The 27,258-nt window shown below is 47.3% G+C and overlaps 1 protein-coding gene across 1 annotated transcript in view; it reads right to left on the bottom strand.

Moving 5' to 3' along the window:
- The window catches only part of AFF1 (AF4/FMR2 family member 1), a 52,618-nt gene that overhangs the window by 19,958 nt on the left and 5,402 nt on the right, over window positions 1–27,258 (bottom strand). Inside the window, 6 exon segments of the mRNA XM_004941100.5 lie at window positions 1,950–2,001; window positions 2,391–2,427; window positions 2,959–3,045; window positions 3,955–3,999; window positions 13,394–14,299; window positions 14,715–14,835. Coding sequence (XP_004941157.2) covers window positions 1,950–2,001; window positions 2,391–2,427; window positions 2,959–3,045; window positions 3,955–3,999; window positions 13,394–14,299; window positions 14,715–14,835 — 1,248 coding nt within the window.

Raw genomic sequence — 27,258 nt, forward strand, 5'->3', positions numbered from 1 at the left:
CAACTCCATTGAAGCAGGGGCTGCTCCCTCCCTGCTGACCACCACGCCAGGCTGGCAGCTCCCCATTCCAGCACAGGCAGCTGCGAGTGCAGGGGCTGCATCCAACAATGAAAGCCATCTGGGAACCCAGGCCCCTCAGGGAGCTGAATGCTTAATTTGGGTACACAGATGCACAGGGATTTCAGCCTCTAATTAAGAGGCACAAGCGCCATTTCTGTTCAGCCTGCTACGCTGGGTAACACGAGCGATGCCGGGCAGCTGAGCTTTCAGACAGTCACGTGGCTTTTGCAGAGCAAAGAAAGCCCTGTTGTGCAGAGAGCAACAAAAACAAAAAAGGAGGGCCGTAGCAGTTCAAGGGAAAAACGTGGGGTAAGTCCTCAGGCAAATCTCGATTTGCTCCCCTCTGGATGTAAACTGCTCTGCTGCTCTGGCTTGAATTGCCTTTGTAGGCAATTAAGCAGGTTGAGTGCATCCGTGGTACATGAGAGCTGGCTCTGAGATGCCACAGGCACCGCATTTAACAATGGACATGAGTGACTACAGGTTCTCTTCATCCTCTGAGGTGGGATGGTGAAGTGGGATGGGGTCCCCTCTTCCTAGCCGGCTCCAGAGGGCTTTGATTTGTCTTCATGCCATGAAATCTCTAAATGCAGAGACTCAGCGAGATGCTCCCGACAACAGCAGTAGGATGCTCCTGGCTGGGCTGACGGCTCAGGTCAGGAAGGCTTCCACGAAGAGTCTGAATGAGATATCTCGAGGTGGGGAGATTCTCCTCCTCTCACTGGTGCCCATCCCAGGCTTTTCTGTTGCTGTTGTTACTGATTTAATTATTCATCATAAAGAAAAGTTGAAAAGGAAATTGGTTTAAGCTTTGTAGCCTGCAGCTTGCAGCCCTCCAACAATACAGCCTGAAGTAAACGAGCTCTGTATTATCACTGAACGGAAGGGTGTTCAATGGCTGCACGCAGACAACTCAGCCTCCTCTTTGAGATGTGGAATGGTTTCTGCTATTCAGGGCTCAGGACCCAACAATGCTGCCATCTGGCCAGCTTAATCCCAAAGGACTGAAAGTCAGCCTGCACAAAACTACTGTCAAGAAATTCCTGTAATTAACCTAATTAGTAGATAACCGCTTTAACCCACCGGAACAGCTCTAAGTTATCTTTCTGCTATTACAAATCTTTTCCACTGGCTTAAATAATTGCATTGAAGCAACAGATGCATCAGTTGGCACTCCTTCCCTGCCTTCGCAAAGCTGTGATTGTGCATAAACTTCTACAAATTCAGGTTCAAATCCTACAAAGCCTTCTGCTCAGAGGAACCATAGAATGACAGGGAAAAGAAATACAGAAAGAGAGAAGAAATAAGTAAACATAAAAAAGGTACAGGAATTTCATATCCCCCCCCCCCCACTATGGAGAACGTAAGCTGAGGTTTTTAGAAACGTGGCATGAAAGGTTTTGTTTTTGTCGTTGCTGGTTTTTTGTTTTGTTTTAATTAAAACAATTGAAGCACAACACTGCTTAGGGAATTTTTCCCTGGCAGCTGAAGAAAATTAGACCACGGGATCCCTTTAAAATATCACCTCAAGCGTTCACAAATTCCATCCCATCGCTTTACGAACCCTCACAAACTTCCCAACGCTATGCAAAATGGATCAGCTTTGTTTCCTTTGCAATCTGTATCAGTTTAACACATTACTAACACACACAGAGTACGTGATGACATTAAACAGTCGCAAATCAACAGAGCACAACCCCTCCACGTGGTACATTCATAGCTGTGTGGTTGGAGTTTGTTGCAAATTCGCTCCGTTGAAATCTTCTGAGAAAAACCAAACTGATAAAACTTTAATCTTCAGAACCACCAAGCGAGCCAGATTTTAATTCTTTACAGATTCTTTCAAGTAACTGCAGAGTAGAGCATGGCAACTGAGTCTGGTTACTTACGATATTGTTGGATGAGAACTAGGCAACGTTTTGGAAGGTGCGTCATACTGCTCTGTAAATCAAAAACGAAGCGGTTGGTTTTGCTTGCCCCACGTGAACCGTATTTTACCTTATGGGCTTCGGGTGTCAGATTAGGAAGTCACTCTCTTCCAGGGTGCAATCGTTTGCCAGTGGGATTATTCACCACCCCAAATAGGATTTCCTAACAGAATTTCTAACAGAACACTGTTTGTTCTCTGTCGAACCGCTGCCTTAATTTCCAGGTAAGTAATGGACACAATCTCTTAAGCACTATCTAAATTCCTTAGCATTCAGCCAAGCCCAGGAAACTGTGCTCCTTAATCAAGGTGAACGTGATATTCTCCCCAGTGTTTAACACAGCACACAAAGCTATCTGCCAGCTCATACATATCACTGTGTGTTATTTGGATTTCTACTTACTGTGATTCTGTGCTACAGATGGGATATGCTGCGATTCCTGGAAAGAAAAGACAAGGCGAAAAGTTGAGAATAAAACAAGCAGATCTCTCTTAATAGCTACATATCAGTGATTTCAGCGTGCTATAAAAGCCTGCCTTGCCAAAGTTTGCCTTTGAGCTGCCTATGAGTTTCAGCTGCTTTGACGTTGTTTAGCACTGAAAAATTGCCATGTGCTGCTGCCATCAGGAATGTGCTGCTGGCACCTTCATGGTATGTGCCTTTATGAAGAAATACAGAACACTTTAGCAGAGCTGCCAAATATTTCTGTTTAACGCAGGCATCAAATATTTTTGTTGAAAACAAAGACAAAACCTTTTTTTGTGTTGTGGCAGAGACACGATGCTGAACATGTTTCTGCACAGCAGTCACAGCTAGAGCCATTGTGCTTTAATTTACCAGACTTCTAGCAGAGAATCTCTCTTGTCAGCCTTTATCTATGAAAGGTAGATGAAAATCAGATGGAAGCACGTGCCAGAGATGGGAAACCCCCCTAAACTATCAAAAGGTCTGGAAAAAAAGGCTGATTTACCTTTGTTGGAAAGGGGAACTTGGAGGGCTCTGCAGCACTTGGCGTGTGAATAGCTGTCAAGAGAGGTGGCCATGAGTGTGTCATTTCCTGGAAAAAGATGGAGAAAAGCAAAATGCAGCATTTCCATTGATACATGCAGGTGAGTTTTTAAGCTTAAGACTTGCATGGCTCTACCTGAAGTCCCTGTGGACACTGGAGATGGTGTGGCGTGCTGAGAAGCCCTCCATCTAGGCAGAGCACCCACCCCAGGGAGAGGGCTCACTCCTGGCAAGCACACCTGCATAGCCCAAACTGCACCACACAGTTTGCCTAAGGGCTTGAAAGAAAATGTGTGGGGAGCATGTCTGTGCAAAGTGCATTTTGTACCTTTGGCAGCAAGTACATCAACTGCAATGTTAAAATCTCTACTGGGCTGGAATTTGCAGATGCCTTTTTTTCATCAAGGCACAATTAAGAAAGCTCAGAAGCGTCTCCAGGTTCCTTATCAATCAGGAATAGAGTAAGGCACGAAAATTTATAGGGAAATAAACCCACGTTGCTACCCTTGGCTCTACAAGCAGGGTTTGGAGCAATCTAGAGGGGTTTTTGTGCAAGAACGAGAAGCAGCTTGCCTGGAAGCTGTGTAGCCACCTGGGTACAGAACTAGCATCCTGAGTCAGTGGGGTGCTCAGGAGGGAGTCAGCTCTTCATCAGCAGCCCTGACTCAGCCCAGGAGCGGCCATTCAGTTTCAGGTGACATGTCCCAGGCTGCACCAAGCTGCAGTAGGTGATATGCCCTGGGACACACCACGCTGCGTGACATCACATGCAGACAGGTAGCCTGGCGCTGCACCTCCAGCTCTATCTGGATTTGGTGGCTTTTGCTTCTCTGCAGCATACCCAAAGGCTCTCTTCTTCTGGCTAATAAACTGAAGCACAGCAGGGTTTCTGTTCACCCTATTTTAATGTGGGAAAAACAGAGTCAGGCACAGAGACCTGGTATTTCAGAGCACCTACCTTCAAAATTTCTTCAACGCACTGGCTATCACTGGGCAAGGTTTGCTACAACAAAAAAGAGGGAAGAAGAATGAGTTTGTTTTTACCAACTGACAAAGACATGCACTCATCATGTGTTTGCTTACCACTGATTATATAAACTTCATGGAAACCCATTAAAAAAAACACAGGTAAAAAGTAAGAAGCCGCCAGAAGGGTCAGCCACTAAGATTCTCTGCATTTCGTGACTTGCCTCCTTACTTCTATGCACCCATGTGCACTCAGCCAACAAAGAAATGAAAGCCCTAAGCTTGAGAAAAACCACTTAGAAGTGGTCTTTAAGTGGAGACGCTGTGCACCAGGTCCTTGAGTCCCAGCTCCTGGACTCTTGTGAACATCATAGAATGGAATCATACAACAGCTTGGATTGGAAGGGACCCCAAGGATCACCAGGTTCCAAGCTCCCTGCCACAGGCAGCGCTGCCAACCACTACATCTGGTACTAGACCAGGTTGCCTAGGGCCCCATCCAACCTGGCCCTGAATACCTCCAGACACAAAGCATCCACAGCCTCTCTGGGCAGCCTGTGCCAGCACTTCACCACCCTCTCATGAAAAACTTCCGACTGACATCTAATCTAAATCTTTCCTCCATCAGTTTAAAACCATTCCCCCTTGCTCTATCACTGTTTTCCCGTGTAAAAAGTCGATTTCCCTCATGCTTATAAACTCCCTTTAAATACTGGAAGGCTGTAATGAGGTCTCCCCACAGCCTTCTCTTCTCCAGACTGAACAAGCCCATCTCCCTCAGCTCGTCTTCACAGAAGAGGAGCTCCAGCTCTTAGATCATCTTTGCGGCTCTCCTCTGGGCCCTCCTCAACAGCTCCACATCCTTCCTGTGTTGGAGCCCCAGACCTGGACACAGAACTCCAGCTGAGGCTCCACGAGGGCAGAGTAGAGAGGGACAATCACCTCCCTGTCCCTGCTGGCCACCCTTCTTCTGATGGAGCCCAGGATAACGTTGACCTTCTATGCTGCCAGTGCACACTGCTGGCTCACTTTAAGATTTTCATCTGCCAGGACTCCTAAGTCCTTCTCAGCAGGGCTACTCTCAAGAAGTTCTTCACACAGACTGTATATATCTGGCATTACCTTGACCCAAGTACAAAACCTTGCATTTTGCTTTGTTGAACCTCATTAGGTTCACATGGGCCCATCTGCCAAGTTTATCTAGGTCTCTCCGGATGGCATCCCTTCCTTCTGCCATTTGGTATTCTAACTGCAAAAGCAATTTGGCTGTAATGCTGCACTGCAGAGTAACACCTTGGAGCCACCACCAAGTTGCTTTGTTTCCTAACTTTGCCACTGCAGAACAGTTCGTCCATGTTAATGCTAAAAAAAATACCTCTGAGTTCCCATTTAGAGCTGCTTCCCAATTAATACAGTACTTTAATACAAATATTGACCCTCACATTTATTTTTTCATGACAACCACACAGGCTTTCACCACCTGAATGCAGTGAGGAACATCAGACACCATCTCCAAGGATGCTCTCATGTTCTGTATCACAAAACAGGCTGGAATGCATCCATCAGCTATCAGCAGAGCATGCTCTGGAAGCCTGTGTGATTTTGCAGAACACAAAGGGAAAGCACTGCAATCACAAGTGCAGCAGTAGAAAAAAGACCCTTGCAAACCACGGGAGAACGGATGGCACATAGGAAACACTGCAGCCAGCAAGGAGCAAAGAAAAGCAACCAGGCTGCAGCAAGTAAAAGGTGCACAGGAAGGCTGCTAAAACACGATTTTCCTCTCATTCCTTACAAGTTGAGGGATCATTGAGGGGTTTTGGTTTGTTTGCTTGTTTACAAAATTACTGGAGTTTTTAAAAGGAAAATTAAAGAATTTGACCTAAAAGTTGTTGAGATGATTAAGTCTTTGCACAGTTTCCTATAAGCTACAAATTAAGCAGTGGTAAGTCAAACCGAAGATTATGCAGAGATTGAGAAATGAGCTGGATTTTAAGGATGCAACCACCTCTTTCCCAACAGCAGGATGGGAATACTTCCATAGACTGATATTTTCCTGATGATCAGTAGATATACAGAGCCCCAAACCATTTATGTGAGGTACCGCCCACTGCTGTGCTACACGACCTTGCACCCCCATGCTCAGTGCACAATGCTCAGCGGTACTCCTGTTTGCGTGCCTGGAGGAAGTAATACGTTCTTTAAAGATGGGACGTGCTTTTCTCACTCAGAGATGGGTTCTTTTCCTAAAGCAAAATCACACGAAGTCATGCAGCGTCAACACGTGCTCTGCAAAATCTCATTCACAGTCACGGGTAGGAATGTCCTGCTGGGGTTAATACACACGTAGACTGAAGTACTGTATCAATTACAAGGCTAAACCCAAGTGACCAGATGTTGTAACTGAATAAAGCAGCAGCACAAGTTTGGAAATTCAAATGATGGGGTACATATTTCAGAAGTTTTCAATTTCTCAGTAGCCCCGGCTCTAATTGCTTATATTATTCAATCAGTTAAGAGCATGCTTTGCTCAGAGTCTGCAGGAATTAGGCTCTTAAAGGCAAATAAATTCTTTGCAAATCAATTCTACTCAGTAAGACCAATGCCAAGCATAGCAACTTTTAAATTCTTTAAGACAGAAGATGATCCACTGTGATATTTGTTATCAATAGCAGTGAGTACAAAGGATTCACCCAGAGGGTGGTGATGCACTGGAACAGGTTGCCCAAGGAGGCTGTGGATGCCCCATCCCTGGAGGCATTCAAGGCCAGGCTGGATGTGGCTCTGGGCAGCCTGGTCTGGTGGTTGGCGACCCTGCGCATAGCAGGGGGGTTGAAACTCGATGATCATTGTGGTCCTTTTCAACCCAGGCCATTCTATGATTCTATGATGCTCTGCAGTACTCAAGCGAAGTACTTTCAAAACAAAAGCACTGAGCAGCAGTGATTGAGAACAGAGCACAGGCTTCCCAGACCTCCTCTCTTCACCATGCCATTCCTGACCACTCCTGTTTATCTGAGAACACTCAGTGCCAGCGTCACAGCCCCTGGGGCACTCGTAGGAGGAAGCAGCTTCCAAATCACACAGGAGCTGCGGCCATTGAGCAGGCTGACTTTTGATGTCAACATTATTTTAGCACTAGTGTGGTTTCCCTTGCATGGCAACCGTCATTTTGTATGCACATTTCCTTCACAAACCCTCTGCTGTGAGCTTGAGAAATTATTTGACTGTCAATTCTGATCTTTATCTGAGTTCAGTGAGGAGGCAAGGGACAGTACTTGTTAGGACCACTCTGAACCAAGAAAGCCTAGGTGCTACTTTTAAACCTTAAGGGAAATGTAAGAAATATTTCCAAGTGCTTCCAAGCCAAGGAACTAAACCTGTGCGAAAAAAAACCAGCAGGACAGCCTTTTGCTTGTGAAGGCAACTTTTCCTATTGTCTTACAACTGATCTACATGCAAACAGAGTAGCTCTAGATTTGATGCTCTGCAAGCAAGCAAGCAGAGTGCTTTATGAGTAGCTGTGTCACTGTAAATCACACACACACACACACATCAATGCAAGGCAGAATCCCTGGCCTGGATATCAGACATGTGCCATAGCTCAGGGCTGTAGCCAGCTATGCCCAAAGCTCCTCAGCCACTCCTCCAGAGCATCCTTAAACATCCTGCTACAAAACCACTGCTCACATGGCTCACTGTTAACTTCCAGCTGTAAAAGCAGTGCCAAAGGCCCTGCTCCTGGGGTCTGGTATCACCATGTGTCACACACCAACCAACACGTTTATCACTGCTGCCAACGGCTGTGTGCCCGGCAAAGGTTTTCTGTGGCCATACAACCACAAGGAAAAGCTCTCTCATTAAAATGTTGGTGGTGCAGAAACTAATTTTCTAAATTTAACTCTTCAGATAAGGAAAAAGTTACGTGGTCACTACTCATTCTAAACTCAAACAGCCAACGAGAAAGAATGATTGCCTGAGAAGCTGAAATAATCAATTAGGTACTAATTTATTGCTGAAGTAATGTTTGTCATGAGGATGATGAAAACTGGCTGCAAAAGCTTGGGAGGGAGGGAGATACTGTGGATAATTCAGTCAGCTACCTCTTTAGAACTCAGTCAGAACGAAACATGAGACCTGACACTCTGAAGCACAGAGCACCATGCTGCATGGTACAGCACAGCAAGACCACTACTACTTTCTGGATGTTGTTTCAGAAATTAACACACTGGTAGAGTCATGCTTTAGAAACAGTGCAGCACACCCTACCAGGTAATACCAGGATGATACTATGGGGCTGCCCCAGCTGCCCTCTGCAGCCACTCATTACTTTGACCATGCTCATCACAAACCAAAGCTGACTCACACTTAGGTGTAGTCACTCCCTGCTGCTGTATAGGGCAAAGGCACGAGAACTGCTGTGGTGCCAGGAGGAAAGAGCAGCACCAGCAGGCTGCTAGAGCACGCATCACTGTGCTGACACAGGAGACACCCACAGAGCATCCCTGAGCTACAAAACGCCCTTCACCTGAGTTCACCAGAGTCCACAAAGAGCAATAAAACGTGAAATGTGATAACCACCTCCCTCCACTTCCACAGCATTAGGAATCAGAGCAAAACCAGAAAGTTGCTCAGAGCAGCGTTAGGAGAGTGTTAAGTTGATGCCCAACACAGGAAAAGGAATCTGGAAGAAAATGTATCACTTGAATAAGATACCAAAGGCATACCATCAAAGTACTTCAAGGGCTCAAACGAGGCCAACTCCCTCTCTCCAGCAGCACTGGGGACAGCAGGCTGATCCCTGCCTGCCCCCTGGCCTCTGGTCCCCATGCCAGCACTGCATGGCCCGTCTCCCTCATATCGTGGTGAGCTCTCTGTCCCCGACAGCCCCCCAGGGTGCAGGTGGGGTGCCCACAGTCCTACCCCTCATCCGCAGCCAGAAGTGAGGTCACTGCAGCCGCCGGCTCAGCACTTACCTCCGTCAGCATCGCTCACCGCCTTCCTACATGGCAAAGGAGATTTCTTGTTTTCACACATCCCCCCAGCAGCCCTGATCGGTGTCAGGAGGTTACGGTGTCTTTTGTGCTGGCGGTGGCCCTGCCAGGAAAGAACTTTTAATCTCTTCCCTCGTGCCGAGCCGTGAGCGCGGTGATGCTCCCAGGTACAGCTCCCTTGGCTCCTCTCCGAAAAACGCTCTCTCAAGCACACGGTTGCTTAGCAATGTTTGCCTTCCCCCTGTACGGTTCAAACCGGCAACTTCGGTCCCTTTGGTACTTTGCACCAGTGCAAGAAACGGTGCGGAGAGTTTTGAAATCCACATCAGGTTGGCAGAAGGCGTTCCGTGTGAGCTGCCGCAGCTGCTTTGGCGTGGGGCTGCTGGTTTGTTTGCAGCCCGGGTTAAACATATCGCTCCTTCCAAAGAGGAGGCACACAAGGGAAAAATGTCTTTTGCCTCCAGTGGGACTCACCTATTAAATCAAGCACAACGAGTCGCTTTTTCTGTTTACGTTATTCTGTCTGCATGCTTTGGCACAGTTGAGAAAAAAAAAAAACACAAGAGAAACAAAATAACACGGCCATATAATTTTCCCCAGTTCACTGGGACTGGGTTTGATTCCTCCTAAGATACTGTGTGTCTATCAGGTGAGAGAAAACAAGGGATTCCACAACCTCTTAGTGCACCCGAAGCACAGAAGCTGCCCGCAACACTGCACCCAAACTCCGTCCAACCCAAAGTGCTCACAGCTGCCTGGGGAATGCTGGTTGGGATCAGTGCCTCTGACGGATTTGCAGTACAGCTGGGGATGGTCGACCACACCAGGAGAAAAAAGAAACACAATTCATGTGAGATCAGAAAAAGCAGCACCTGCTTTCATCTCAGAGTGCTACAGAGGGCTGCAAAGAACACGTGGGATCACAGCGGCGAGCAGAGTCCTGTGGTTCCCTCTTCCAAAGATGCGGCGCACACCCTCAAGCACCACAGGGCCCACGGTGCCCAGTACAAGGGAGTGGTGACACCAAACTTCCATTCCTTCTAACCAAGCTGGGCAAACTGCTTGTGTTACACCTGAGAGCAAGCACCAGCCCAGATCCAGCCGCTTGATGCCCGGTAATAAATCCCAACGACGCACACTCCTCCCATTTTGTAAGAGACGCTTGTAACGGGATGGCTACTGATACAATTCTTCAATAAATCAGAAATTAAAGTCACCTCTGGTTGGCTGTAAAGACACCCTGTTGGAAGGCCTGGCTGTCACAAGCTCTCAGCCTTCTCAGGGCGCCCTTTTTCACATTACTGCTTACGACATCGAGCAGTGATGCTCACACAAGCAGCACAGAGCGCCTCTCGTTATAAGCCACACACCTGCATGCAAGGAACCCAAGCTGTACTTTCACCTGTTGCTTTTCCCCACAGCAATTCCCTCTCTGAGATGCTGCTATGTAGCCACCACTGCAGTCCCTATGCCCCAGCAGCCCGCAGCTCATTTCCCCTTGCAGGCCTTCTGCCCTAACGAGCTGCCTGGCAATACACAGCAGCTAATACAGCTGCAGTTAGCCACAGCTATTTCCATTCCCATGCTAGTTTTTTAATAGAGAGTTCTATGCAATCAGCTCCCTTCACTTTCCTAAAGTTGCAGTCAAAGCAGCTGCTATCTGTGTGCAAAGGCGCACACAACGACAGCAATGGTTAATCCTTTCAAGCAGAAGATGGGATTCGTCTGTAGGAGCCAAAAATAATTCTTCAGAGGTAGGATATGGGCACACAGCCCATGATATCAGAGTTCTAATCCCTTTTGAGTCGTGCCAACGCAAGGGTTACAAACAGGGAAGCTGAAGGAGCCATGTTGCTCAAGACACACTTGATTGTAACCCCAGGTTCCCAGTAAGTGCTAACACTTCCTAGCAGACAGTGTGCTTTAGCTGGGGGAGGCTGAGCACATGTCCCAGAGCACACAGCGCTGCTGCCCTGCGGTTAAGAGATCCTGGCCAAGTGCCCAGGAGAAATAAGGAAAGTGAAGTTGTCTTCACGTTATCTTTGTGTCATATATACACTTCTCTGCTTTCTAAGGGACAGCTGGGGCTTTACTGAACAGCTTATCAACCTTACTACTTTCCCAGTGTTGCCTTGTGCCCCAGAGCACACCGATAACACCAACCTTTGAGGACAGCCTTCATTTTATTTTGATCCCCGCTCTGTCAGCGCTGCATCTGAATGTATTCACTCACCTTCTGTAAACTGTGAGCGTTAGTCCACGTTCTACAGATGGAGGTTTGGAGATGTTAATCACAACCACAACTGCAGGGCATGCGTTTTACTGCTTAACAAGAGCATTCCTTGCTCCCAGGGCCTTAAGTTGAGAATCCAGGAATAACAACAGCCATTCATGTTTGACCACCGTTTTGTAGCCGTGAATAAACAAAAAGACAAATTTATGCAATGCTTGTGAAGCAGGGAAACCCCTCTCAAATCCCATCCAACACCTCTGACCATGAAGTGGGCGGTGGGGAAACACTTAACCTTATGGTGCAAAGCAACAAACAAACAGAAGCAACCAAACCAAAAAAAGGGGAAAGAAATCAATCTCGTTTGTTAAATGAGTTGCTTCTCAATTCACTTCCCACTTTGTAGGACAAACAGTCATCCTGCGATGTCTCATTATAAGGGACAAAAGGAGCCACCTACCAACATTAATAAAACTGTCAGGAGAAAAGAAGTCCAGTCTTCCCCGAGTACCAAGTGCTGCACATTTGTTTAGATTCTATGCTCTTAAGAATGTTTCATGATTTATCAGCACCGTCTCTCAAAGCAGCCTCGCTGATTCCTGGCCCTGCCATCAAGCCTATTTCCTTTCAGACACCACTGTCTTTGTAAACGGAAGTAATAGGAAGGGGATAAAGTCTGCACGTGAGGTTTTTTATTCAGACAAGAGGGGAAATACTGTTGAGTTGCTGTATGTGAATGCAAAGTGAGTCACTGCTGTTATCTGCTGTGGATTTGCCCACCCTGCAGTGTAACTGCTTGTCTGTTCAGACAGGAAGGCTCAACTCCTCAGTGCTGCCAGGAGCAGGAGCTGCCCATAGCGAATCCACAGCTGCAGGTGATAGATGCCTTTGAAATTCAATTAACCACAAAACACATGCTAGAAGACATGGCTTTCCTAAATGATGTCAAGGGACATCAGAGGGAAGAAGCTGATTCCCAAAGGCAAACAGCCCACCCTCTCACCCCTGTCACCCATCTCACGTCACACATCCAGCACAGAGCTTAGCCAGGTACCCAACCACGTAAATGAAATTGGAATTAGGGTTTTGTCCAGCACAGAATCATTTCCTGCATTGGTTTCAATTCCCTTTCTATGGTGTTCTTCCTAGGCCGCAGACCAATAGCGCTTCTGCCTCATTAGGGTGCAGGGTTTCTGGCACGCATTGAGCTCCAGAGGTACGTGCTTAATGGAAAGTGAGTGGAAAGAAGGTCACTCAGCAGACAGCATCATCGCCACCGCTGCCCTGTCTTAGCTCAGGTTAATGCAGATGCACACACACAAGGTAACACAAAGATCATGCGGCCGTGGAAGAAGATAAAATGGATGTAGAAATGGAGCCAAGAGAGCCGAGAGAGAACAAGGAAGTCTCATTTCTGATGAACAAGCATTTTTTTTCTCTAAAGAAAAGAATAAACACACACACAAAAAACAGGCTTTAAAAGTACAGTTATAAAGTGAGTTTCTGCTTTTAAACTTTTGGGTAATGAGGAATGGGGTAATGAAGACGAGAAGACTGCACGTTGCTTTACTACCCCCCTAGGAGTAAAACATCTGGTCAAGCAAATAGTGAACTTCAGAACACACTGCTCTTCCCATTTTGAGTTATGATACGCTACGCCGAATCAACATTGAAGCAAACACTGTCTCTCAGCATGAAACTATTTTCACAACTTCTTGACAATGTTACGTTACCAGCTTCCTGTTTTTCCACATGAAACTGCCTGCAGCTATTTGCAGCTGATCAAAACATCTTCCAACACTCTTTACCAGGAAAAGCAGATGGCATCCACCCTATTCCTTTTTATTAGGAAGTCAAAATGCAATTCTGAAAGTGTCTCCATAGGTCTCCTCACCCAAACATCTCAGAAATCAGCACTGGGAGATCCACGTGCCACAGGACACAGATAAGCCTAAGGATGAGCACAGCAACGCTCCCCAAAACACACACAACAATGCTGTTTTATACAACTTGACATACAAGCAAGGGAGGTATCTCTCTTCCCTGTCCCATCCAGGAGAAAAGCAAGCAGAATTCCACCTCAAAATGCACCTTCTAGACACGATAACATGCACAGCCATCAGTGCTCCGGCAGCCTGTGTTCTTTAAAGCCCTGCTTTCCCACAGCTGAACCCTGCCAGCAACAAACCTTTGACAGCTGCACTCACCTCAGTGGGCTCGGAAGAGATGTTCAATTTGGATAACTTGGCCTTGGTGTTTGCCTTCAAATCTGAGATGTTTTCATACGGTTCACCGTGGTATTCCTCCAGTAGAGGCTTGAGATCCGGTGACTCCACCGGAGCCTGCTCTTGGCCATCCATTGGTCTGACGTAGGCAGTTGGTTTCTGCTGCATTGCACTGGTTTTTGATGGCAAAGGTGGAGGAAAGGGTTGAGAGGAAGGCTGAGTGGTGCCAGCCAAGATAACGGCTGAGTTGTCCTGACTTTTATTCTCCCGTGAACCCACCGCTCGGTCCTGAGGTGATTGAGTGTAGGCCGGCCCATGACCTTTGCTGCTCTTCTGTGACTTGGAATTAGTGTGCTGGATGGAATGTAGAGGTGACAGGGGTGCCACTGGAGAAGACAAAGACGGCAGCAACGGGGAAAGCTCCAAAAGAGTGGCCTGAGGTTCAGGAGCACGACCTCCACCAGCAGGATGCCTGTCAGTTCTGTTGTGGTGAGAACCGGCATGACTGTCCGGCCTGCCACGCTTGTGTTCCTGACCTTGGCTCCAGCTGCTGGACGAGCTGTGACTCTTGGCATGCCAGCCTGGAGCTGGTCCTGTTCCTGGTTGTGCCTTTTGGTGGGGAGCGTAGTGGCCTGGACGGGGAGGAGCAATGACCGGGGGTCCCATGTGTGGATAGCGGGTTGCATGGTGGAATGAAGACGATAACGTACGGCTGGTCTTTTCAGGGAAGGATGGGCGGTCGGGCTTTCTTTGTGGGAACTGAGGAACGTCGCTCTCTGGTATCCCTATGAGATTCTGATGGCATCTGTCATTAATAAGATCCTGCAAGTCGTCGTAATTGCCCAGCATATTCTGAATACGGCTTGACAACTCATCCTCTTTATTAGTCTGAAACAGAAGAACAGAGTGGGAAATCAGAAAAGAACAGAAAAAAACAATCCCATAGATCCAGCTCAAGAAGAGGCACCCTCTGAGATCTTATTTTAATCACCACAAGTTAAGCTATCAAGGTCAACTTGTTTCTGCAGGCGGTCTCCGCAAAGCAGATTAGTCTGCTCTTATCAGTATCACTCCCTGGAGCAGACGCTGAAGGCGCACCTGTTTTCAACCACAGCTACAAACAGATGTGTAGCCCAGCCACTTGTGAGAACTCTCCCACCAACTCCCAGACTTCAGGAGACCCCCAAAAGAACCTGCCCAACCCAAAGTCCACGCTGCACGTTACCACCTGTGGAATTTTAAGTGCACGCACTATTATCCCCAGCTAAGCAGATGGGACCACCATGCAGCCCCCCACCACTACCTTGTACGGCTCAGGAAAGAGTGGGGTGTTCTCAAGGAACTTGTCTTTCTCCTGCAGAGCCTCCTGATTCCGCCTCTGTCTCTCCTGAAGACGCAGCAAGTTTCTGTCCTCATTGTACAAGCTTTAGGAAAGAGAGAATGAAAGAGTGGTTAATGTTTCACAGCACTGTGATCAACGGGTATCTGCTTCGTGCGGAACCCTTTGTTTTCAGACAACTACATCCAGCACAGCATCTAGAAATGCACAGGTTGGCTGCAGGCAATAAATTGGTCATGCCTAGTATTTGCAAGACTGCAACGCAAGGTAACATATAACATACAGCATGCATCCCTCTCACAGATTTCTACTGACAACACCATTTATCAAGAAAGGTGGGAAGAAGGAAAATAATCATCCATTTAATGGTGAAAAGCAATTTGAGAAGTACTACTGAATACTTCAGTTCTTCACTTGGAAGAAAAATCAATTTCAGAGCTTGAACTTTACCAATTTTAGAAACTGGCTTGAAAACCCCCACTTGGGTGAGTACTCACTGCTTACTTAAGAAACCATGTAGTTGCATTTAAAGCCATCACATAACCACGTTTAAAGAGAGGGTCTCAGGAATTTGGAAAACCCAACACAGGAGCACTCCATTCTTCCTGAACCACAGACATCCCCCTCACTTCACCAGCCTTACATCAAAACAGCAATAAAGCTGTCTCACACACACAGCAGGAAGACTCCATGGAAAACCAGACATTGCAAGCTGAAGCTCTGCTGTGAGGCACCACTGCAAAATAAAGGGATCCACTGCTCTAACATTTATGGACCCCTGGGAAGAAAAATCTCATTGGCAAAGTATGCAGACAGGCATTTCTCTTCTCCTTCACCGCCGTGCTGCCTCCTGCATGCAGGCAGCTCCTGAGTTACTCTTAGTTTGACTTCTGATGTGTCCCAGTCTGGCAGGGAATCATCACATCTTACCCACGGTGATGCCTCCTCAGCCATCACACACTGTCAACTACTCAAAATTCAGTTGTCCCCAGAGAACAGGGCTGACTGCTGCAGTGTGGTTTTCCTGACTCCAAGAGAGCTCTGGAAATGATGCTGCCGAGTGGGAAATTTCCATAAATGGAACTGCAGCAAGGAGGTACTTATTCTACCGAGACAGATAAACATATTCAGGGGTTAAACTATGCGCATTTAAAATAGTTTCCAACTTTGCTTAGTGCTGGATTGCTTCCAAACACAGCAAAACCAGAAGCTTCCAGTAAGCACTGTGTACCTCACTTTTGAAAACAATGCAAGTTAAAAAATAAAAAGGAATCACATCACTGGTTTGGTAAACATACAACAATATGCAAGACTAACATTTCCTCTGTGCATCTGATGGCATCCAGCAAATAAAAAATATCCCACGTATCATTAGTTTGCTGCACAGTTTCCTTGTGAGTGCTGGCAGATGTGCAACACAACTGCAGAAGACAACAAATTAGGAAGACTGATAAGGGGAGCTGGAAGAAATTGTGGCTACATCCACTGCTCGAAACTGTGCGTGTGATTTCTTAAATGAATGCATTTTGTGTTGACAGCATTATCTAAATGTTTCAGTCTGAGCTATCTGGAAAATTTTTACTGAATGAAACATCACCTTCCAAGCATTCCAGGAAGTAGAAAAGGATTCTGTAAATATTCTTCATATAAACTTACAGAAATTCCCTTTGGAGCAAACATGGAAAAGCCCCAGAAGATGATCTAATAGCTAAGACATTGTTTGCTAGCACAAAGTGGACCTGTGAAACCTCTCCCCGTACACATCATGAGATTACAGCCACATTTCAGGACACGGACACCAACTGTAGAGCACATTTGTTAGATGAGCAGGACTTGGCCTGGAGCAGCTCCTCTTTCCCCCCAGCTCACTTCCCATGTAGTTGCAGAAGGCAATGCAATGGGGAGGTCGGACACCTCACCCCACATTTGCTGGCTTCCCCTGCGGGTTGCACGGCAGTCCTGCACGAAAAGCTCTCTTTGGACTCACCAGCACCTTCACTGCCCTAACTTTTGCCCATGCAAGCCAGGACCATGCACTCAAGCCTACCGACAGTGCTCAGCTCCGTGACAAAGATCCAACAGGAAGATGCATGCAGAGCTGGCTTCCTGCAGTTCCCCAAGGCCCTCCCCATCCCAGCCACACCAGCAGCAAGAAATACCATTACAATGAACTCCTCCTCCTGGTGATCCAAGCAGAGATTTGCTGCCACAATCAGACCTGGAAGCAGTTGCACACGGTGCACATTTGCTCATTCTGGCCACGTGCCACATAGTTCTGTTTCATCACACACACACCTCCCAGGGAAAGCAGCAGAGGCACCTTTTGGACGTAATCCCATCTCAGGCTGCAATGGACTTTCTAAACCAGGTTTCTTCACCACCTCCTTTAGCACCAGCCGTTCTCCCAGCCAAACTTTCCTCTGGCAGCTCTCAGCCATCGTTTTCATCATTGCACAGGCAGCACATCGAGGAAATTAGCAAACATAAAGGTTATCTGCTTTTTGCAATGTGACAGCATTACACAGAGCTAAGCTCCTTCCTTCTCTTCATGTCTCCTGATAGGCATTTTGATTCAGCTTGCCCTGTGGCTATTTCTGTCTTAGTCCACAAGTAAATATCAAGCACTCCGTCATACACGTGCTTGGTTTTGTTTGTTTTCTCCCAGTACTTACTGAACTTCTGACAGTGCTGGCTGGGCTAGAGGATACACAGATACTGTACTAGCTTTCCCCAAGCACGTTTTGCTGATACACTTCACTGCACCTCAGATCCAGGCCTCCTGCTGACCGGCTTTGAGCTGGCGCAGCACTGCCCTGAGAAAGAGCTGTTTAAAACACGCATCTAAACAACACAAAAGGACAAAAGCAGCAGCAGATGCTACATCTTGTTTCACCTCCCCAGGTGAGAGATTGCTCACCTCTTTTGGCTGGGCAGGAAGACGGAAAAGCTACAAAGTCCAACGAATGCCTCTTGGGGAGTGTTTTCATGACTAAAAGAGTAATTCCTCTCCTCCCAACAGACCCACTCCCGACCTCAACCTCAGTTACCTTTAAAAGCCTCTAAAGTCACTACTAGAGCACAAAACATCTCTTTAGCATCTGTTTTATTGTTCGACGAGGTACCTGCAGCAGTACTTGAAAACCTGAGATAGAAAGAACAAAAGATCACACCACTATCAACAGCAAATCAAGAGTGAAGAGAGTGATAATCCCTGAACACCGGCACCAGCGCGGATGTATTTCCCTGGCTGGCAGATCACTGAGATTCTGAATCACTTCACAGCTGGGCTCTGCTGCAGAGCAAACAAGTGGAAATTCTGACCAAATTCTGTTCCAAATTGCAGAGGAAGCTGAGCCAAACCCACTGAAAAAGGCAAAAATATTATCGGCTTCAAGGGACTTCATGTCAGGCAACGGGCAAGCATTCTTCAGCTATGCGAAACAGAACCGACCTTGGGTACATGCAAGCAAAGCATCCTCCACTTGGATGCTGCATAAGGCTCAGCTTCAGTGCTCTGCCAACAAAAAAAAGGAGGAAAACAAAAGCAACAAACCTGAAAAAGTCAACTGTTTTGAGTTTGAGTTCCTGAGCATTAATTGCAAATGAAAGCACTAGCAGCACAGCACTTCTTGTACCACGGGTGTATTTCATCCTCTTTACCACAAGCTCTCCCAGCAATAACACTACATCTATTAAGATAAAATAGAATGTGTGTACACGTACATACGGGAGCAGAAACTGATGGGAAAGGATGCAGAGAAACATTGGTGTGAGATACTGAGAACATCAGGTAAAGCGCTGAGGGCTTCTTCTGTTTGTCCTCCCAGGAAGACGGCACAGTTTGTCCTTTACATCATGCCCTGTCATAAGTATCTCACAAGTTCTTGGCTCAGAGCAGGAGAAGCAGAACACTCACAAGCAGTTTAACAGCACCAATTACAACAAAACCCAAGCCACATAGCACGACCTTACAGAATGTTTTCTACCCAAACCCTGCGCTGCGTCCCCAGCGGATTATGGATATCCTTCTATTTCTGGGCTGGCAAGCATCCAGATGCAGAGCAATCAAACTGTTTTCCTCAGAGCTCATGATCACATTCAAGCAAAAGGAAAACCCAACACACTTGTAACTTGCATCTCTTGCGGCCGTGGTATTTACCAAAACACAACTCTTCCCTATCTGCACCCCAACACCGAGTGCAGCAGCAGTGAGCCCTCTTAAGACCTTTTCTTTCCCTGAACCCTCTTTGACCCCCAGCTCGCTTCCCAGCAATAAATTCCTTTTACAAAGCTGTGGAGAGGAGGAGGGACGCAGGAGGGAAGGATGCAGTGATTCACCACGATGCCTGCTCCCTGACTCTGAAAGCAGAGGGATGTGCACTGCTGCAGGGCTAGTAGGTAGGCATAGGGCTTGCAAGTCAGGGCTCAGAGCACAGTGTCAGTCCTGCTCCATTTCCCCATGTCACAGCGGTGACTCCCAGCTGACAGCCATCCATCACCTCTGCAGCTCTGTGTGCCTGTCAAGAAACCTCCTCCAACCCCATCCTTGCTTTCCAACAGCTGGTGGGTCGATTTGCCTTTGGAGTTTTGAGCTCCACAGCAAGCAAGCATGCGCACAGATCTCCCCTCCTCACCAAAGAAAACAAAACAAAGAGAAAAAACAACAACCCAACCCCCCTAAATCGTGCTTTGTTCCAGGCAGAGATGGCCAAATGCTCCTGGGCTGAGTGCTGCCCCATACAGCAGGGCACAGAGGCCTCCGTCTGACAGCAGAATCGTGGCCTGTAACACAAGCCATGAAGATGCCAGCGTGCTCCCAAGCTGTTCTCAGAGCCAGCGCTGTCTTTAATGGAGGTTCAAATACTGGCGTGTGACTACATGGCCCGTGACACTGATCTCAGAAAATAGCCTGCTGTGGACAGAGAGCTGCCTCTCCTCCTGTCCTGGGTGCTCTCTGTATGAAAACAAAACAAAAACGTGTATTTGCTTTAATTGTAATCAGATCTGCTACTGGCCCCAAAACGAATGACTCCAGCAGCAGGGAAGGGGGTGGGGAAAGGCTAAAAGCAAACACAAACGACGCTTGCTTCCCTCCGAACGCACAGAACCTCTTCCTCCCAAACATTAAGAGGGAACATTTCCTTTTAGGACAACTGCAGGAAAACATTAATTTATTCAAGTCATTTTGTCATTAAGGCAGCCTCTCTTCTGTGATGAGAAGCTGCCGATCAACATTTCCCAAGAGCAAGGGACACGGTCTTGTTTGACTTGGAAAGAAACGCTGCCACGCACAGCCCAGGCAGCTCGCCCCACGAGGTGGAGACACGCAGATCAAAGACAGACGTTGCATTCACACTGAACAGCGTGCAACGTGCCTCATCCCTACCTCTCCTTCCTTTCCTTCATGGTAACGCCGTCACGTTGGGACTTGCTGGATATTGCTAAGCTCCTTTTCACATCGTCAAACACAGTTTCGCAGCACATACACAGTCTGAGCAGAAACCAACGATAAAACACGTGGCAGCAGCGCAACAGATGGCACAGTTAGTCAATTGTTTTCTGCATCAGCACCATCAACCATCAACCCTGGCAGCATCGGACTGCTGAGCAAAAGATGGAGGCCTCGCAGCCCATCCGCACATCCACAAGCACTTAACCAAGCTGCTGCCTCCTAAGAGCCTCAGTGCTCCCAGCTTAACAGAATGCAGCCAAGAAAGGCGTTAGCTAGAAGTTATGCAGGGAACACTGAAGTCGTCATTCTCCATCTAAATGCAAAAACACCAGGAGGGCTTCTAGGAAGGTGTGCATGTGTGAAGAGTAATTACAAGGAGAGCAGCCAGGCGTCGGAACTATGATAGATTTAAGGCCGCGTTTGATCTGGATGCGCAGGCAAAGGAGGAAATGTGAAAAATGTAAATCATTGGGTAGCAGCGATGATAAATCCTGCCCACTTTGTCTCTTACAGACAGCGCTCTGCATACAGCAGCCTAACTCGCCGGGCTCAGGACTTCCCCAAGCCAAGCATGCGGTCCGACCGCCTTCCAGCCCCGCAGGCGCTTCTGCCTTCCTGGGTAGGTGAGGGAAGGAGAGGAAAATGCAAGCAGGCCAGAGGAGCCCGTGCCTCTAGTCGCTCCAGTGACAAGGATCTTCCTTCCTGCGGCATTTAATACGGTGTCCAGCAAGGGCCGCTTCTGATCAAACATTTGCAGCTCCGAGTCCAGACGTCTACCGAAGAGTGTGCAGGAAACAACAGATTGCTCTGAAACGCTCAGCAAGTGCCACACACTTACTTCTTAATTAATGCAAGTGTGACATGAGGAAAGAAGAAGGAAGGAAGACAGGGAGAAATCGGCCTCTTCTCCTGTGTGACTAGCGATAGGACTAGAGGGAATGGCTTCAAGCTGCACCAGGGAAGGTTCAGGCTGGATGTTAGGAAATACTACTTCTCTGAAAGGGTGGTCAGGCACTGGAATGGGCTGCCCAGAGAGGTGGTGGAGTCACCGAGCCTGGAGGTGTTCGAAGAACGTTCAGATGTTGTGTTGAGGGACATGGTTTAATGAGAACCATTGGTGATGGGAGAATGGTTGGACTGGGTGATCCTGTGGGTCTTTTCCAACCTTAGCGATTCTGTGATTCTACGATTCTAAATAAATCCAGACTTTCTCCATTTTTTTTTCTCTGGTGACTTTTGAATGCCAGACGTTGAGATGGGCAAGGGAGAAATTATCTCTAGCGACCATTATGATTTCCCTAGATAAGGAGGAAGACAATTGGAAAGCACACTTTGATGCTATCCGCAGACACTCTCCTGGGCTGATGGGGGCCAACCCGGCTCCTCCTTGTCTAAATATTACCACACAGCCCCAGTGCAAAGTAAGTTTAAAAGGAAGAGGCCCAGGATCAAATCTCGCTAGAGAAAGTGTGTGCTTAACTAACCAGGGGTACCGCAGGCACCTCGGGTTGCAGAAGGGCTGCAGTCACAGCACATGGCCTTCCAAACAAGTAACCAGCCTTCCAACTAAGCCACTTCAATGAGCTACCCACGGCCTGAATGTGCTAGGGCAGCTAACATAAATCCTCTGTGCTATTATCTCCGTGCCAAATTTGCATTGAAATATTGCTCCAAGTAGCTTTTGTTGTGGCTCAGGCCAATCAATTCATTGGTAACGTGCTTATGGGCAGCAACAGAACCATCTATCTGCAGCAGCAAGCTACCAAAAGAGGAACCAAACAGTGAAATCAGGTTTCTGTTTCCCTTCAACAGGTTGCATTAGAGTGTCTTGCACAAGTAAATCTTGGAGACCTGAGAGCACGTGGGAAAAGCTGCAGCAAAGTAGTACTGGTTGAGAAAGAGCTAAACTGTGGGGATCAAGAAAACCATTTTCTTCCCTTTTAAGTAACAATTTCCCAGACCTATTTCATCCCTTTGTCCACACGATTACAAGATTTTGTTTCACACACGATTTTGTCTTACATGACTGTAAGAAATGAAGTCATGGCTGCTTAGAACTACCTCCTCTTCAGGCCACAGGGCTGAACATTTTAAGCCTGACCTCGCACCAAAGTAATCATAAAGGAAAGCCCCACAGTCTGGGGAACTCACTGTTTCCCCAGGGCCCCATAGAAATCACAAGTAGTAAAAAGATCTTAAGAAAAAAGTAGGTTACAGGGGAAAAAAAATCCAGACGCTATCAACTGTTACATGTCAGAAAATGTTTCATTATCCACCTGAAACCACTTTGCAAGGCAAAGCAAGGATTTACATCTTACACTCCTTGGTTCTACATCAGTTCTTCTAGCACACAGAAATGCTCATTGCAGGTGCAAGAAGTCGAATGCAATGCATTTTTGGCTTTAAGGCTATGCTAAGATTCTTCAAGCAGATGTGCTTTTTTTGCTCACCAATTTTATCAACCAGCTCCTTAAATGCTATTAAAATATTGCATTGCTGCTCCCCACAGCACCAAAGAATCATAGAATGGCCTGGGTTGAAAAGGACCTCAAAGATCATCCAGTTTCAACCCCCCTGCTATGTGCAGGGTTGCCAACTACCAGACCAGGCTGCCCAGAGCCACATCCAGCCTGGTCCTGAATGCATCCAGGGATGGGGCATCCACAGCCTCCTTGAGCAACCTGTTCCAGTGTGTCACCACCCTCTGTGTGAAAAAACTTGTTCTAATATCTAACCTAAAGCTCCCCTGCCTCCAACAAGATCTATAGGACTCTGCAGCATTTACTGAGCAGCTCCTTTGTGTGTCTGTGTTTCACATCTCCTCTGAATGGTACTCTTTACCATACATCTAAGACTCCTGCACATCCAGCTGTGTGAGCATGGCTTTGCTACATCGGCCATAGCACTTGGTCCTTTCATGAGCACAGATGTAAAGCTGTCAGGAGAACAAGCTGAAGGTTCCATGCTCTCAGTGCTTTGACTTGCTCTGAAACCTACAAAAGCGAGCGCTGCAAAGCATCTCACAAGTATGGCTATGTGTAATTCTGCCTCCTGCCTTTTCGCACCCCTCCAACCTGTTAATGTTTTGTGACGCGTGCTCTGCGTGTGTCAAATCCATCCCATGCAATTGATGACATCCGTTGGTACAGAAGCAGCACGGTGCTGCAATTATCCTGAGAATTGATAGGACAAAGGGGAATCGTTTTAAAAGCTAAGATGGGAGGGTTAGGTTAGATATTAGGAGGAAGTTTTTCACACAGAGGGTGGTGATGCACTGGAACAGGTTGCCCAAGGAGGTTGTGGATGCCCCATCCCTGGAGGCATTCAAGGCCAGGCTGGATGTGGCTCTGGGCAGCCTGGTCTGGTGGTTGGCAACCCTGCACATAGCAGGGGGTTGAAACGAGATGATCACTGTGGTCCTCTTCAGCCCAGGCCAGTCTATGATTCTATGAATTAGGAAAAAAGAGCAATTAGTGAAGGCAAAATTATTTCATGCTTTCACTGCAACCAGCAGCAAATTGTGCAGCAAACGAAAAGACTTCCCTGCTCTTCTGAGCTTTCCACTTACATAACAGCAGGTACCACGTAACAGGTTGAACAAGTCTTATCTGCACTGCAAGGACTAAGCAGGAACAGAAGGAGATTAGCAGTGTTTGCAGAAGTAGTCCGCTTATACGCTCAAAAGCCCATTTCAAAACTCTTTCCCGCAGCCTCTGCCAGGTTATAATGATTCCCCAACTATGTCCAAAGTTTTCCATCTCCGCACAGAAACATCTGCTCACTTTCCCATGGTTTTCAGCCCGTGTTTTGATTGCACCGAGGCACGCACACTGCCTATCTGGGCACTTCTCCGTGCTGGAGTTTCACACTGCACTTGGACCGCGCTCTGCTGTCTGAGTAACAAAGCGGCTCATTGTCACTCCCAAGGCTTGGAAGGCATTCAAGCCACGCACAGCAATAACCCATGACAGGCTGCATTAGGCAGGTACCGAAGCATGCCTAGTAGTGCTATTAGCAACTACAAAGAAGCCACAGATACCCTTCTCCCTTCAATTCTGAACAGATCTGTTGAACAACTTTGAAGTCCATCGATTAAAAAAAGACCACTTTCCTCCTATCATGCAAACCACTGGTTGCAAACGGTGTGTTTCCCCTGGCACTGCAAGTCAGATTGGAACCAGAGCTCAGCCCTACTGGTGTGCAGAACGTTTGCTGCAGGAGGAGCCGTGTGTGCTTGCACAGGGAAGCTGGGAAAGGGGAGCACCGGTGGGAACCAGCAAGGCTGCCTCCAAAATATTTACCTGCTGCCCAGAGCACATACTGACTGATAAGCCCGCCCTGCTTCGGAGAGCACGCAGCTGTACAACCAAACGCGCTGCCAGGTCGATACTCAGCCTGTTTTACAGCAACACCAAGGCACTCTAAGTCAATGTGCCTTTAAACACAGCCCCTCCACGAGCTGGTTTTCGCAGCCCATATAGCAGCGCAAGGCATGATTTGTACAGTGAGGCCAAGGGACAATGCATTTTCCAGCTGAAAAGGCAAAGTGCTGCATACCAGGAGTTAGCTGCCAGCAACTGGGAAATGTGTTGATTAATACTTTTTCTGGGTTGCCTCAGGACAGCTCACGCATGGGTATCTTGCCACTATTCATTAATCACTCTTTGTGCCTTTATCCTGGTAGAATTTAAGTGTCTCACACAGTGACTGCACCAAATGAGGCAATTTCTACCTCCAAAAGCGCTGATATTGCCTGTTTATTTGCCACGCTTAGCCTGATGCTCAGGTTGGCAGCAATTTACCACTCAGTGTATTTCATTTCATACTCCTCTCTCCCCTCACTGTCACCCTGCAAGCACAGTGTTCACAGGGCAGACGGCCACTGACAGCACTGCAATTAAGAGACCACTCCGCGAGGTTTTGTGTTTCTACTTGGTTTCATGTTTCCTTTAAAACAACTCAGGGTGATGGCAATGGAGCCACAGGAGTGTGAGGAGTAGCCCAGCAAGAGATAGGCAACGCTTGTGGAGAGGATCCGAGTCAGGCTCACAAAGCTGGGGAGCCATTGGAGACACCCATGTGCAGGACAGGAGGGTTTCTTCCCTGGGTCACAGCCCCCTAAGGGACTGTGATCTTTTCCAGAAGGAAGGAAGCCACATCAGGCCAGACAATAAACTGAAGTGGTTTCAGGCCATCTTGCAACCAAGGCTGGAAAACTGTGCCAAGGTGCTGCAGGGCAAAGCAGCACTGCTGCCCCTGGGATCCCTCACCCCAGCAAGGCCCATGAATTGCCTGCACGTGGAGCAGGAGCTGCCCTTAGGCTCTCCCAGCAGATGCCCTGCAGCGAGCCCCAGCTCCAGTCTCTCTATGGCTTTTAAATCCTTTTGTGCACGCTGCCAGATTCCTCCTCACCTTCTGCCCATGTCTGCCTAGCATTATGCCCAGTGCCAGAGCCTCCCAAACCTCCTGCCCCAAAGCAGCTTACTGCTGGCAAGAGCTACAAGGAAATGAAAAGGACAGGTTCTGATCTGAATTTCTCCTCTTGGTGTCAAAAGCAGTCCATTGCCTCACAACACATGGAGAGGACAGATTGGCTGGGAATGAGCGTACACAGACTGCTGCACATAAACGGTCCTGAAAGTTGTTCTACTCCAGTAAACACAGCTTCCATCTGTACGTTTCCTTAATCAGAGAGTGGAGAACAGCACATTTTCAAAGGAAGATATTAAAGAAAGGGAAACCATTACTTTGATATTAAATCTACATACAAGGGAATAGGACCATAAAGACATAGTTTTCCCTAACGTCTCCCCTGCTCAGAAGTTGTCTCCTTCCCCATCTGCCCCACAACCAAATCCCCTAACCACCAAGTGGGAAAAAATTAACAGCAGTCTTAGGGTGAGCACCAAAGCAACAGCATTTGACCCCCAAAACGACCTAAGATTCAGTCCACAAAAGGCCTGAATGCTCGTTAGATGTAAGAATCAATCCAGATTGTGTCTGGCTTTACGAGCATTACAGGATAGGTTTGGTTTGGTTTGTTTTAACAGAGCAGCACGTGGAAACAGATTTTAATCAATTGCTACTAGCACCAAAACCTGCCTGAGGTGGGTTTGGTTGCAACCAGCAGAAGGTGTGGCAATGGCAAACTGTTTTTACTTACTGAAAATTCATGAAGAGGTGGGGTTTGGGCTGTCTGCGCTGGCCCTCCAAAAACCTAACACAAAATCTAAGGGCAACTCAGAGGGAAAAACTTTCCTAAGTTAAATTCTTCCTCCAAATAGGCCGTGCTGCCTCGCACCCAGGATGTCTCCGAACTGCAAAACCCCAGGTTCCTAGCATGCTTTCCTTTTGCACAAGAAGCTGCAGCCTGCAGAGGGCTATTCACAATCCAACCTTAAGGACATCTCTGTGCTCGGAGATGTTTGTTTTATCAGATGAATTCATCTATCGGGTAACTCTTCCTTCAGCAGTTGTTATCAGTGGTTCCTTATTTGGCTACAGCATTGCTCAATACAAACTCCTGCACCCTGCAAAGAAAGACTAGAACGTAAAGCTTTTGTTTTCCCCATTGAACAGACTGTTTTCATCAGCTACCTACAAAAAGCATGTTACAACTAGATGGCACATCTTCCTACGGCATCGTTAGCTTTATTTCAGCTTTCTTACTTGCCAGTACTTAATTACACTGCACCACCCAACTCACAAACTCTGCCTTTTCCCAACAGGGAAGAATTTCAGCAGGCCCCTTCCAACATCACACCATTTGCACTGTGATAGCTCGATGACACTGAAAACTCCTCACACTGGAAGAACACGGAGCTATTCCTTTATGTATATGCCTTAATGGAGAAGGCCGGGGGTGCTGGTGCCATTGTTTTATACCAAATATATGGAATATTGTGCACAACATCACTAATGGACCTAAAGTATCATCCAACTTGCTGAATTTTTCCATGTCAGCCAGTTTAGGAAGCCTTTTGGTCTGTTATTTTTAATGCCTCGGTGTATGAGTCAACTGATTTTCATGCAGAACGGCATGGAAAAAGAAAACTC

Source organism: Gallus gallus, chromosome 4 (genome assembly GCF_016699485.2).
Source record: "Gallus gallus isolate bGalGal1 chromosome 4, bGalGal1.mat.broiler.GRCg7b, whole genome shotgun sequence".
NCBI classification, from domain to species: domain Eukaryota; kingdom Metazoa; phylum Chordata; class Aves; order Galliformes; family Phasianidae; genus Gallus; species Gallus gallus.